The sequence below is a fragment of the Lichenostomus cassidix genome, chromosome 3, assembly GCF_008360975.1.
Source record: "Lichenostomus cassidix isolate B80296 chromosome 3, HeHo_3.0, whole genome shotgun sequence".
Classification (NCBI taxonomy): Eukaryota; Metazoa; Chordata; class Aves; order Passeriformes; family Meliphagidae; genus Lichenostomus; species Lichenostomus cassidix.
This window is the reverse complement of record NC_139483.1, coordinates 74616091-74628820: the sequence shown is the minus strand read 5'-3', so window position 1 is coordinate 74628820 and position 12730 is coordinate 74616091. Positions and strand designations below refer to the sequence as shown.

The 12730-nt window shown below is 44.9% G+C and overlaps 1 protein-coding gene across 6 annotated transcripts in view; it reads right to left on the bottom strand.

Annotated features, from left to right (window-relative positions):
* Positions 1 to 10421, bottom strand: part of EPHA7 (EPH receptor A7) — a 162486-nt gene extending 152065 nt beyond the window's left edge. For 5 of the 6 annotated variants that reach the window (XM_085056323.1, XM_085056327.1, XM_085056325.1 and 2 more), the window contains exons 1-3: positions 10097 to 10420; positions 6050 to 6114; positions 1111 to 1780 (exon numbers count right to left, since the gene is read on the bottom strand). In XM_085056323.1, coding sequence (XP_084912449.1) covers positions 1111 to 1780; positions 6050 to 6114; positions 10097 to 10193 — 832 coding nt within the window. In that variant the 5' untranslated portion in view covers positions 10194 to 10420. Of the gene's footprint in view, positions 1 to 1110; positions 1781 to 6049; positions 6115 to 10096 lie in introns of all 6 variants that reach the window. The other variant, XM_085056324.1, reaches the window with a different exon arrangement.
* Between the last annotated feature and the right edge of the window lie 2309 nt (positions 10422 to 12730).

Below are 12730 nucleotides of genomic sequence, written 5' to 3'. Positions count from 1 at the left end.
TACAGATTTTGAAGTCCTCACACAGGCACCTCAGAGTCAGTGAGTGCTGCTAGTTTTGTTTTTGACATTATGTACATTTCTCCTCTTCACAAATTGGTAGGGTTTTTTTATTTCCAGTTTTTCACTTAAAATATTTCTCATCAATAAATGTCTGCCTATCTTGCAATAAACATATGGTGATACATAGCTCCTTGTGTTATCTTGTGATAAAAAAATAAACCTTGTATTAAATGTACATGAAAATACCTGTCTTCAAACAAACTGCATGTTCTCTTGCTTTTAGTGGAAGCAAAGACAATAAAATATTCTTTCTTATGCTAAGCACAGGAATGTCTTATGCCTGTAGCCCCAGTGACATCAATGCTAAGAGTAAACATAATTCTAAGAACATGGTTAACTGAATTTATCTGAATTAGGAAGTACAACTCAGTAGTCTCTGACCTGCCAGTATTTTAAAATAATCACAATGATCTGACTGCAAGCCAAAAGTTTAGAGGTAGTTTTACGCAAAAAAAAAACTTAGACACGGGAAATCATACATCATTTTGAAAATTTTATATTCTGTTTGAAATATCTATCTTGTGTTTGAATTTTTACACACTGGACACAAATATCTAACTCAGTTCTGATTTTGTGTGTTCTTTCAATTACTAACCACACCCCATTCTGTTTACTACATACATTTTAGTTTCCTTACAATTCTGTCACTGATCACGTGAAAGAACAAACTGCTTACCTACTCATGCCTGACATTATTGATACAATGTTCTGCAATAGGTATGACTTACTCAGCCTTACCAAGAGGTACAAGAAAAAACACCTTAAACAGTCTAAAATGTTAGCCCTGAACCTACCTTTATACTTCTTAAAACTTCAACCCTTTTCTTTAAATTTAAAAAGGCATTATACAATCACCAATTTTCATAATTAGACAGGCTCACTGTTTTAGATTAACCAGTGATTTAGATTAAACTTTATAGATTGAGGATCTGAGAACTTTAAAAGCAGACTGATGACACATTTGTCTTAAAAAAAAAAAAAAGAAAAAAAAAAAAAGAGAATCTGGTAGAACATGACCTATAATTCACAGCAAGTCATGCATTTACTTACGTTCACACGTGTCTCCTTTCTGCTGGTATCCTGCTTTGCAGATACATTTTCCAATAGGCACTAACCATTCTCCCTCTGCGCTACAGTGCATCTTCGGCGAGTTCTCCGCCTCCTCCTCCGCACTGCTGACACAAGTTCCTCGCACTTCAACTAAAGAGGAAAACTCTGAGCCAGTCACTGTGTCAGGAAAAATAGCTAAGTTCTCAATGATGGACCAGCACTTCTTGTAGTAGACTTTGACAGAGACCAAAGCAATGCAGGCCCCTACATCCTGAAATGCAAGATAGAATCCTTTTTTGGACAAAGGTCCAATTTCTCTCACCTCTGTGTTAAGTTTCATTTTTCTCTCCCCAAGATCACCCTGGGTAAAACTTTCATCTGCTGCAATAGTGTCTATTTTTACATATTGGTTTTCTCGGATATTCCTGCCAGTGTCGTAGTCTGTTTCATAATAATACAAGTTAAAAGTTTCTTTACAAGTCCCCAGAACTCCAGGAAGACTGTTACAATCCCTCAGAGTGAATTTCAGTTCTACAAAAATCCTTTGTGCATTGCTTTTTGCAATCCAGTTAGTCCGAAGCCAGTTGTTTTGGTTTGATTCCATCACCTGGCATACCTGGTATGTTCGTATAGGAGTGTAGTTTTCATCCAGTCCACTAATTTCTTCCCACTAAAAGGATAACAAACAGTTAGTAATAAACAAGAAGTATGACACCAGACGTAACTACTGTGTATTTTAAAAAGCTTCACACAACTCATGTCTCCCTTCTTTTTAACAGTAGGTTATCGTTAAAAATACTCTTAAGCACCTAAAGGGAAAAAGCATCTATTAATGCAGCAGTAGGCTCTCTCTCCCTCCATGTCTTTCCCACATACAACTTCTAAAAATCACTGTCACATCATGGGCACAGTTGCGAAGGGGCAGTTTCAGAAAAGGCCATTTAGCAGAGCAGGTTCTGATTTCACACTGAGCTCACACACATTTCTTTAAGTTCACAATGGTTTTGAGTAAGCAAAGAGCAAAAGGAGGGAGGCAGTTTCTCTTCCAAAGAAATCTACAATCAGTGAAGTCTTGGAAACTGAAATTGCTTAGCATTAGAGTACATAAAACTTGTGCACGTAAAACTTTCAATGAAACTTGCACTTGTATAGAAAGTATGGGATAAGGTCCTGAAACTCATGAGTCAGGTGATTCTCACCCCATGTGATCAAAACAGCATAGAGAGAATAAAAGAGAAAATGGACAGAATTAAAAATCTGAAAGCAAGACAACATTTTGGTTGTCTCCTTTTCATTCAGTGCAAATTTTATTTTATTTAAAAACTGAAAGGTTAGTGGCAGCTCCTCCTCACCTCACATTTTCTCCAGTGGCTGCACCCAGGTTAGAAGGGGCAAACTTCATTTAGCTGGGAGTTCATATGAACCGTGAGACTACATACAGAATTAAAAACAACCCATATGACTGAAAGTTCACTGGTTCAAACCCTGAGTTTTGTTGATGTTTCCTCTTTAGGGTACTAACTATGTAATGAGCTGGTAAGCCTTTAACAATCCCAGAGTCTTTAACAGCCTTTGGTAACGTGGGAATTTGCATCTCCAGCAATGGCAAACCTTCCACTGAAATCAACAAGGCAGATCTGCCCCGGTGTAACCAAAACAATGCTTGTCTCTCACCTTTTTTCACATTTCTTGTAACATTTCATTGCCTGCAGAAACTGCAGCTGTAATAAATTAGAGGAGGGAGGTGAGCTATCGTCACCCCAGGATACAGCCAACCATGGCTTCTCTGGATGGCACTTAGCCCTCTGGCCCTGTGTCAATAATGCACTTAAGCTCATGCTTAAGATCAGTGACTGTACTTATGAGCTTAATGGTAAGCACATGCTTAAGTGCTTTGTGGGACTCATATAGTCGGCACCTCTGCAGGATAGAGCATCCACTGACATTCCTCACACCGGCAACCAAGCATGGAAGGTATTGGTTTCCCAGACCAGGAGCCACACAGCATATATTGCTCTGCAAGCCTATTTGACAGCAAATGAGACCATTTTAATGTTGTTGTCTGTTTCAGGAAAAAGCAGATGCGGCTGAATTGATGCTGGAAGTTATCACCAGAAAATATATCACAGCTGCTGAAATGCACAGAAGCTGTAAATATCAAAGCACATTTCAAGGACCTACAGTTAATATTGATGAGATATATATGGTATTATATATGCATATGGTATTAAATGATTGAAATAGATTTATTAAATGCTCATGGAGTTAACTGAAATGATTGCATATGGAACTGTATTAACCTCTGAACAAAAGAAAGTCCATCTTCATAAAAGATTTATTAGAGCTGAATGAGTAATTTTTTCTCACCTCCATAAGAGCTAGAAAAAAAAAAAAAAAGAAAAAGGGAAAAAAGGGGCCCTGGACTAAGAGGGTTTTGGCTACACCACAATAATAAAAAAGTATCTCCCCATTAAAAAAAAAAAATCCATCAAGATGACAAAAAAGGCATAAAGCCTAAAATTTTGCTGATTTTCATATTCTCCATTTCTTATCAGGTAGTGCTATTTCCTTTGGGGTTTCTTTGAGCTGGTTTGGGTATTTTTTATTTTGCATCTTGTGTAAGCACTCTTCCCTTAAGACACCAAGCCAGACTCCACAATAAGATATTCAGTAAGACAGTGTATTGTATCTTTGACATGAAAGTAACTATCATGCACCACACAACAGAATCTGGCTCCCTGGGTTTTAATGTGGTCTGCTCCACCAAAACAAATTACCATTCCCCCTCAAAAAACCCTAAAAAACTGAAACAAACCAACAAACAATAAAATAGACAAAATACATTTTACAGAATCAACCTATGCTTCATAATACAACACAAATGAGTTTTCTCAGTCAAAATCCGACTAAATGAGACTAGCTAACAATAAAGAGATTATGTTACAGTCAAGGAAAACAATACAAAGAACAAAATTCACACAAGAAACACTACTTTTTGTGACCCCTAGCATTAAGCACTGGAACTATTTTCCATATTTTCCCAAAGCCGAAAGATTAATGAAATATGATTTATTTTGCAATTACATAATCAGAGCACTCTGCAAGGAAAAAAAAATGTATCAGTACTTCAAGATGGTTTCACCTATGGCAGCTGAGGTCACAATTCATTGAAGTCTTCTTATAGTGATCAATTTCACAGAATGAAAACTCCTCTTTTCTTTGTCCTACTGCAAAATATGGTGATATACATACAATTCCATTTGAATATGCCCTGTTCTACTGGTTTCAACTTATGATATTTTAAGTTTAGTTATCTTAACAGTGTTAAATGTAGCATCTGCAGTTGAATGAGGCATTTAAGAAGTATCTGACTGATATATTCTGTACTGTGATGATGCAGTAGTTTCTCTCAAAAATTTCTGTGGTTATTCCCATGAAGTCCTTACTCCATAGTAAATAATTCAGTAATTGAAATTAGAAAAACCTTTATTTTCAAAATCATATTAAAATGGTACTTTTATCTTAATTTACAGGCAACTTTTTCTGAACACTTACACACACAAATCTAGCCATTAGTTTTGATTCACTTTTAATTCGTGATTGAAATTGGCTTCTACCTCTGAAATCCGCCTTTTACTATTTGTTGAATTTGACTCTACTTTCATCTTCCAATATGCTGACATATGTAACATGTGTTGACATGTTTTTCATTATCTACAGGTTAGCTTGGCAGTTATATTACTGCCACCGAGCTAATCTTTCAAACACCTCTAGTAAAGGCTTCAATCAGTGCAAAACTCTAATGCTGAGGTTTTTAGCCATCATACACATTGAGCCCACATTACACTCTCTCTGAAGTCCTTAGATTAGTTTCCAGTTTATGCTTGTATTGATACTACAATCTTGCTTTTAAAGAAAGACACTTTCACATTTTCATTCTTCTAATTTAAAGGATTTGTTACACTTTTATATCCCTACTCACACTTCACGCTCTTCTGGCTCCAGATTTCTTAATGCACTGAAGATTAAGGGACTGATCCCCCAAGTTCTTGTTCGTGCAAGGCATCGCAATAGATTCAGCAAGACTGTTTCCATGAGCAAGAACTGTCCATTCAATTTATGATTTGTCAGACTGAGTTCATGTAGGACTGAGTTAAGGTAGGACAATACATCCATTATATCTTTCTGAAAATGTTCTTCCTCAAGGGTTGAGAATGAAGAGGTTCTGTAATACTTTTAATTCAGACTGAAAGCAGCATTTCTCAACTTCACATATATAAAGACAATAACACTGACGTTTCTAAACATCTCTTTTTATAATGATGTATTTTACAATGGTACATTTCATAGAGTGTCATGAGATTAATTTGTATGCAAGCTGGAGGTGGTCTTAACCACATAATTCGTGCCTAGTTCCAGATATCAAGCTCCTCAAGACTTGGGGATGTTTCAAGTTTGGAATGTCATTTCAAACACATCTGCAATATAAATGTTTTTATTTTAGAGCACTTCAATCTGTGCTATTCAATTACAAAGAAAACATCATAAACAAATTTATGATCACCCTTTCTACAGAAAATGAGAAACATATTTTTAGGAAGTTTTCACACAGAAGCAGATCTGTTGTTTCTAAAGGAAGAAAAAAACGATTTAAAATACTGTGTTACAAACATACAGTGTAATCCGCTGTACAGCACAAAGGAATATACTACAAAACATAAACGTATCAAAAGTTTTCAAACAGCCACTTGCTTTTAATTAGCTTTTACATTTGTATAGTGTAACCTGAGGTTTCATTCTAAAAATGAAGAAGCTATAAACACTTGGTATGATTACTGAGAGAAATATGAGGGGGAACTAGTTTAAAGCAAGTCTTTCAACTGCTTTGGTAAAATAACTACTCATCTTTAGGAACTTAAGTTTTGCCTGCAGTACTTACCCCATTGGGAGGAGAGGAAATCCATTCCAACTCTGTCTGTTGTGCTTTAGAGTCCAGCAATATTACTAAAAAAAAAAAAAAGGGGAAAAAAGTCAAATTCCACAGATTGTTAAATATAACAAGAAAGGATATAAAACTAAAAAACAAAATATAAATTTTAAAAAGTGATAGGATATAATTTTTATATGGCTTAATATTTCTTCTTTGTATTATTTAAAACTTGTTTGCAACCACGACTATGCATTTATTTGTAAATAGACAAATTATTATGTACCATTCACATTAATCAGATATACATAAATCTTTACAATTTCATTGCTTAAAACAAAGTGAGGAGTTTTTTAGTGCTCTAAAGTGCTACTAATCAGTCATTAAGATGCATGCTCCCTCCCTCTCCTTTTTCATAAGGACATTTTCCATATGCTGGTTATTACAATCAGCTTAAAGCACACAGACGCACAAACATTTCAACACATTTCCAAACTGATTTATTTAGACAGGACTAGTATATACCTTGCTGAGAGTTGCCCTGAAAAAGCAATGATCTTTTTTGAGCGTCAAAGTGAAAAATACTTCCCTTTGGTGATAAAACAGTAATTCTGCAAATAAATGACAACCAAAAATATAGAAAATAAAAGACTCTGCAATTACCTCACACCTCGCATACAGAAAATCAGACTAATTCACTTAATGGTAATAGTTTCCTTAAATCTTCATGTCATGGTGACATTTATATACAGAAAGACATCCGTTCTAGCAGCACCAGCATTATTTTCAGCTGAACGTAACCTCAGCTCCAAAAGTGGTTAATCACAGCCTAATAAACCATCTCTTTAGCAGCATTCCTAATTGGAACCTAGTCCATATAAATAGCTTTATAGCTAAAGATATAACTTTATACCATTTATGTAGTGTCTAAAATACTTAGATGTGTGACTTAAGGCTGTAACTTGAAGCAACTTTTGTCAGGTCTACTGAAACAGATTTAATTCTGGCTTTGGCCCTTTCTCCAAGCAGAATTTAAAACAAAACTTCAGTGAATTACTAAAAAGATAAGATGACTAAAAAAGTTATTTCATACAGTAATATATGGAATGTTAGCTGAACAAAACCGGTAGCTTCCAGGCCTGTATTTCAGTAATGAAGTGGAACTACTCATTAAGGAAGTTTGATAGTCTCCCTCTAGAAAGATTACCTGCTTATGTCATTAAGCTTGGATTCAAGGGGCTTTACTTTGTAACACTTTCTATAGAAAAGCAGGTGGTGTATGTGGCGGCTTGTTAAACAAGAACATTTATAATGGTCCTGAAAAAAAAAGGTACCACCAAAAATTTAACCATTTCAGTCCCAGAACAACACACTATGGCTGCAATTCATTATACTTTATTTGGCACTAATTCTCCATCACGTAGACATGGGTGAGCACATCAGAGAAAGAAGAGATAACAAGCAAACAAAACAAAACAAACAAAAAGAAAACCCACAAACAAAAAAAGCCCCAACACACAAAAGCCCCCGATCTGCAAACACCCCTTGCAAAGAACGCGCGGCGTTCCTTGTGGCATCCAAAGTTACCGCGGAAGAGCTCTCCAAGCCCGCGGCTGCTGCCCTGCTCCCAGCCCGGGGAGCCCTGTGGCCGTCACGGCTCGTTCAGCAGCGCGGGGAAGTGATGCGGAGGGATGGCGCCGCACCCCGCGCACCGCGCCGCCAGCCGCGGGGGGTCTGCAGCCTCCTGCGCTCGGAGCGCACTGGGTCGCAGCCTCCTGCGCTCCCAGAGCGGTCCCTCCGCGGGGGAGCTGCGGGCCGCACTTCGCGGAGCGACGGAGACAGAAAGGAGGCGGAGAGGCGGCGGGCGAAGCGCGGGGGCGCGGCAAAGCGCGGGGAATGGGCTCCGCGCAGGCGGGGAGCAGCGGCCTCTCGCCTCCGCGGGGAGCCACAGTCGCGCCCCGGGCGCTACGCGGAGCTGCGCGCAGGCGGCCGCGCCCCCGCGCGAAGAGCGGTGCTTGGCGGCCGAGCCGCAGCGGATCGCCGGTCCCGCGGCCGCCCCCGCCACACCCCCGACAGCCGCGGTTTGGGGAGGAAGCGCCCGGGACAGCGGCCCCAGAACGGAGCCCCGAGCTCTCGTAGCCACGGAGCGATGGGCCAGCCAGCTCCGTATGTCCGCGCTCGCCCCGAGGGTCCCGGGGGCTGGCAGAGGGCTCTGCAGGCAACGCGGTCCCTCCCTCGCTTAGAGACAGGCGGACCCTGCCCTGTTCCTCTCCAGCATCTCACCGCGGCTTGTATCGAGCTACAGAAAGGAAACTCGGAAAACTTTTCAGCCTTTTACCCCTCCCATCCTTCTTCCGTACCCAGCGGGGATGGGTTGGAAAGCATGCGGGGCTGCTGCCGCCACCGGCCCTTCGGCGGGGCCGGCGGTGAAGCTGCAAAGTTACTTGGTTTTTAACTCGCTCTTTCTTCCGCGGGAGTTTTCTGCGCTTGCAGAAGGTAGCCGCTATCAATCCCTGTCTGCCGCTCGCCCCCTCCTGACCCTCTTTCGGCTAGATGATTTTCCCCGAACATACAGACCTTATACACGCACACTCATAGGTACAGATGCATATATAACCACCCACGCACGTATGACACAGAAAAACGCGGGATAGGCTACCGCCGGGAAGCACCGGTGTAGCCCCGATCACGGAGCAATCCGCAGGGCAGAGCGGGACAGGCAGTCCGCACCCTCCCCGCCTGCCTCCCTGCCCGACTGCCCGGCCCTTCTCTGCTCCCCACCCCACGGCTACGCTCCCCGTGAGAGGGTCTCTGTGCTTTACAGCCCCTCCAAATAAACTTTCGAAATGCTGCAACTGAAGGGCTTCCTCCTCTTTCCCTCTCTAACCTCGCCATCGACTTCGTCTTTTAAGGGCAGAGGACATTTTAATTGAGGCATTTCTTTAAGCTCTAAATGATATTTTACTGCATGCCAGAGGTTTGATGAAAAATACTGACGCATCCAGCTGAGGGGGGAGACAGGGGGAACCCCAAACGCATACATATGCGGAGGCACCGAAAATACCCTGAGTCCCCCTTCCCTGTCATGTCGTGTGTGTCATCCCCCCCCGAAGATGGAGACGGACCTTCGCCTTCGGCTGTCAAGCGCGAGCAGGGCGCTCCTTTAAATCATTTCGGATTTTCTCAGCGTGAAAAAAGAGATTCCCAGATGGGCTTAGTGAATTGATTTTAAGCACCTCCATCAGTCTCTGATACAAAACTGCCTGGTTTGTCTCCGTGCGCGGGGGAAACAAATGTGCGGGGCTCGCCTTACACAGATCCCAGTATTGGACTGATGGGAACCGGGAAGCCCCCTTGTGATACACAGATGGTGTAAAACACCCATCCCTAAACCTTTCTCTAGCGGTGCCGGGGGAGAGCACACACGTTGCAGGCACACGACGCCAGGCCGTATGTACCCTCTAAATACATGTCCAGCCTGCATAGCCGGGAAGTGCAAAACTGCACCCCGATGCTCCTTCCCGCGATCCGTGCCCGGCCCCGCTGGGCCGGAGCGCTGCAGGCCCCCGGTGGGGAGCGGCGGGGAGCGCCCCGCAGCCCCAGCCCCGAGCCGCGCCTTGCCTCCCACAAAACGTCCCGAGCCCTAAAACTCGGCCCTCAACCCCTGCCCAGGGCGCAGCGAGGTAACCCGTCCTCCCTGCACCTCCCAGGGAGGATGAGAGCTGGCAGGGGGGAGCGAGGCTCCGCTCACTGATCCCCGGGCAGGGGGCTTCCCAGCCCCATTCCTCATCACGTGCGAATGCCTCGCAAACCTCATTCCTGGGAGCAAAGGCAGTTGTCCCGGTCTCTCACACATACACACACACACACCACCCCCCAGTGAATGTCTTGCTTTTTCTCCTCCCTCCAACCTCAACTAAAAAGTCTTTTTTTTCTTCCTAAGAGGGGGGCTGACAAGCAGCTGGCAGGGGCAGTAAGGTCCCCTGCTAAGCTACCACACAGACTTCGTGGGTAAAAGCAATAAATAAGCCCAAAGTTTTGTTTTCCGCATCACCTTACCTTCTTTTGCAGCCTGTGCCTCCCCCGTGTGTGCAAAGCGGAACAGCCAGACGGAGCACAAAATAATCCAAGAAGGGAGCCTACTTTGGAAAGCCATGGTGCAGGAGCGGGGTGATTTTATATTTCTAGCTCTCTATTTCTAGACACTGCCACTGCCGCCGCTTGGTGGGTGCTAGAGGACGGTGGAGAATTTGCTGTGCTAGTCTGTGGCTCGGCGCTCCTTCGCTCCAGGCTGCCTTTCTCTTTCGCCGCCTCCGCGCCGCTGCCCGGCTCCCGCACCGGGCCGGCCGCCCGCCAGCCCCGACTGCAGCCCGGCCGCCCGCGCCGCGCGCCGATAATATCAATGAGGGCGGGGGGGCGGGGCCGCGGCGGCGGAGCGGCCCGTCCCTCAACGTGACTGACAGCCATCGACGCCCAATCATCAGCGGCTCTCGGCGGCTGGCGGGCCGAGCAGGCGCCTGAGTGGTCGCGGTCGGGGAGGCGGGGCTGGCGGTGCCGGCCAATGAGCGCGGCCCGGTGTCGGGTGTCCGCCGGTGCCGGGGAGCCGCGGGCTGCGCGCGGGGCGCAGCGCCGGGACGGAGGGGTCGAGCGGCGAGCGGCGAGCCGAGCCCGAGCGGCTCCCGGCGCTGTCCCGCACGCCTGCATCGTCCTGCGAGCGAGCGGACGTCCGTCCGTCCGCCCCCCGGGGTTCCGTGTGCTCTCCCCGTACCGCAGCCGCCGGGGTGGCGAGAGAGAGGGGTCCCGGCCAGGGTTCGGCCCTAGCCCGAAGCCGAGCTGCCGCCGGCGGTTCCCGGCGCTGCCCCCGCGCGGTGCCCGCCCGTGGCCGGGCTGAGCGCGCACCTGGGTTGCTGCCACCGAAAGGAAACTTCGGCAGAAGCTGCGGGATGATGCCCGAGATAGCCCTGCGACAAAAGTCAAATTCCTCGGGGCTGACATCACTTGGGATCCCTTCCCTCTGTTGCATTCTTGTTTTCCGCCCCGCGTCTCCGGTTTGCCCCGAATATGAAGAACAGGTTAATGGCAATATAGGTATTATTTGGGGAGAAGAAGGAGCGGCTGCTTCCCCCCTGCCCTCGCCGGGTGTAACCCGAAGCGCGTGTAATCCGCTAACAATGAGACAATTTAAATAGGAGGGGGAGGGAGAAAAAAAAAGTGAAACCCGAGGGAGAGAGGAACTTGCCAAATCTCTCTTGGCAGCGCTCGCCCTGCGGACGGGGAGAGCTTTTCCCGGGGATCAATCATGCCCCCACAGCTCCGCTTTCCTTTCTCCAAACCCACCCCTCGCTCCTTCAACGAGTGCAACAACTGCGGGACGGACACAGAAACTTACCGCTCCCCGAAGGAGGCTGCGGAGAGGAGCGCGGGGCACGGCGGCTCGGCGGGAGCGCTCCTCTCCCGGGCCGCGCAGCCCCCGCGGCGGGAGGAGACAGCCCCGGCTGCGCTCCCCGCTCCGCGCCCCCTGCGCACCCCTGCTCGGCCCCTGCCTCCACCTCTGTCCCGGGTAACCTCCCGCGGCCGATGCCGAGCGGCACGGACCGGGGTTTGTACTGCTCCGCTAAAAGTGCATCGTCGTGTCCTTTCGGAGGGGAGAGATTGCGATGTAAACACAATAAGTGACTATCGTCTCGGAAGCAGGCGAAGGCAGCGAAGAGCAGGGGGTGTAATTGCAATTCGGTGGCAAGATTATGCGAGAATCTGAAAGAAGCCTTGCGCAGATGCGGATCCTGATATAGAAAATGTTATGCCATAAATGGGAATTTAAATTGGGGGAGGTTTATTTATGGAACCTTTAGGTACATAAGGCAAAATTAGAATTAATAATAACAACAATAATACAATGCTCAGTACTGGCGGATAAACAGCAACCTTACTCGGGGCTTTTGAGCACTTTCCCTATGGGCTCCTTGTTACTTACAAGAACAAGGTGTAGAGAGAGGCTCAAAAATGCGCTGTATTTCTTTCACTTGCTGAATAATTAATATGGCTTAGAAGATGACAGTTTTTGTGTTTCATTCAGAATGCTCTGTTGATACTTTGGATACCATGATAAGTGTAGGCATAGTACAGACTCTTGATTTTCTCATGCTCTGTCGTCTGTCATTCCCATCCTCAAGCATGTGTACTCAGAAAGGGGAAATGAACAGAGCAGTGCGTAGGTTTAGCTTCTTTTAAAAAGGCTGTTTTGTTTCTAATACATGCAGGTATTTTGTGACTTCTTGGAAAATTTTCATGGGTAAACTTAGTTTTCATGTTGCATATATTGTAACAGTGGTTAAAGAAGATGTAGGAAGTCTTCAACCTAGTTAGTCCTCCACAATTTCCTAGCATGAAAAGCTAGCATTTTATTACATCACTATGGCAAAATGACAATTTTTAACCTACCGAATGTACCCCCCAAAAAAAAAGAATTGAGACTTTGAATGACTGTTTACAACAATGCAGAAACCTGCTAAATGGGCAAATTTACAGGAGAAAGGCTTAAATGGTAATGAGATATATTCCTGTCCTGCATATAGTATTAGGCCAGATACTTATTTTCATCATTACCTGCATTTAGTACAGGTAGTACAGGTTATACTGTACTATTTTATACAATGTAATATTGTATGTGTTTGATATGTGTATTGGATCTGT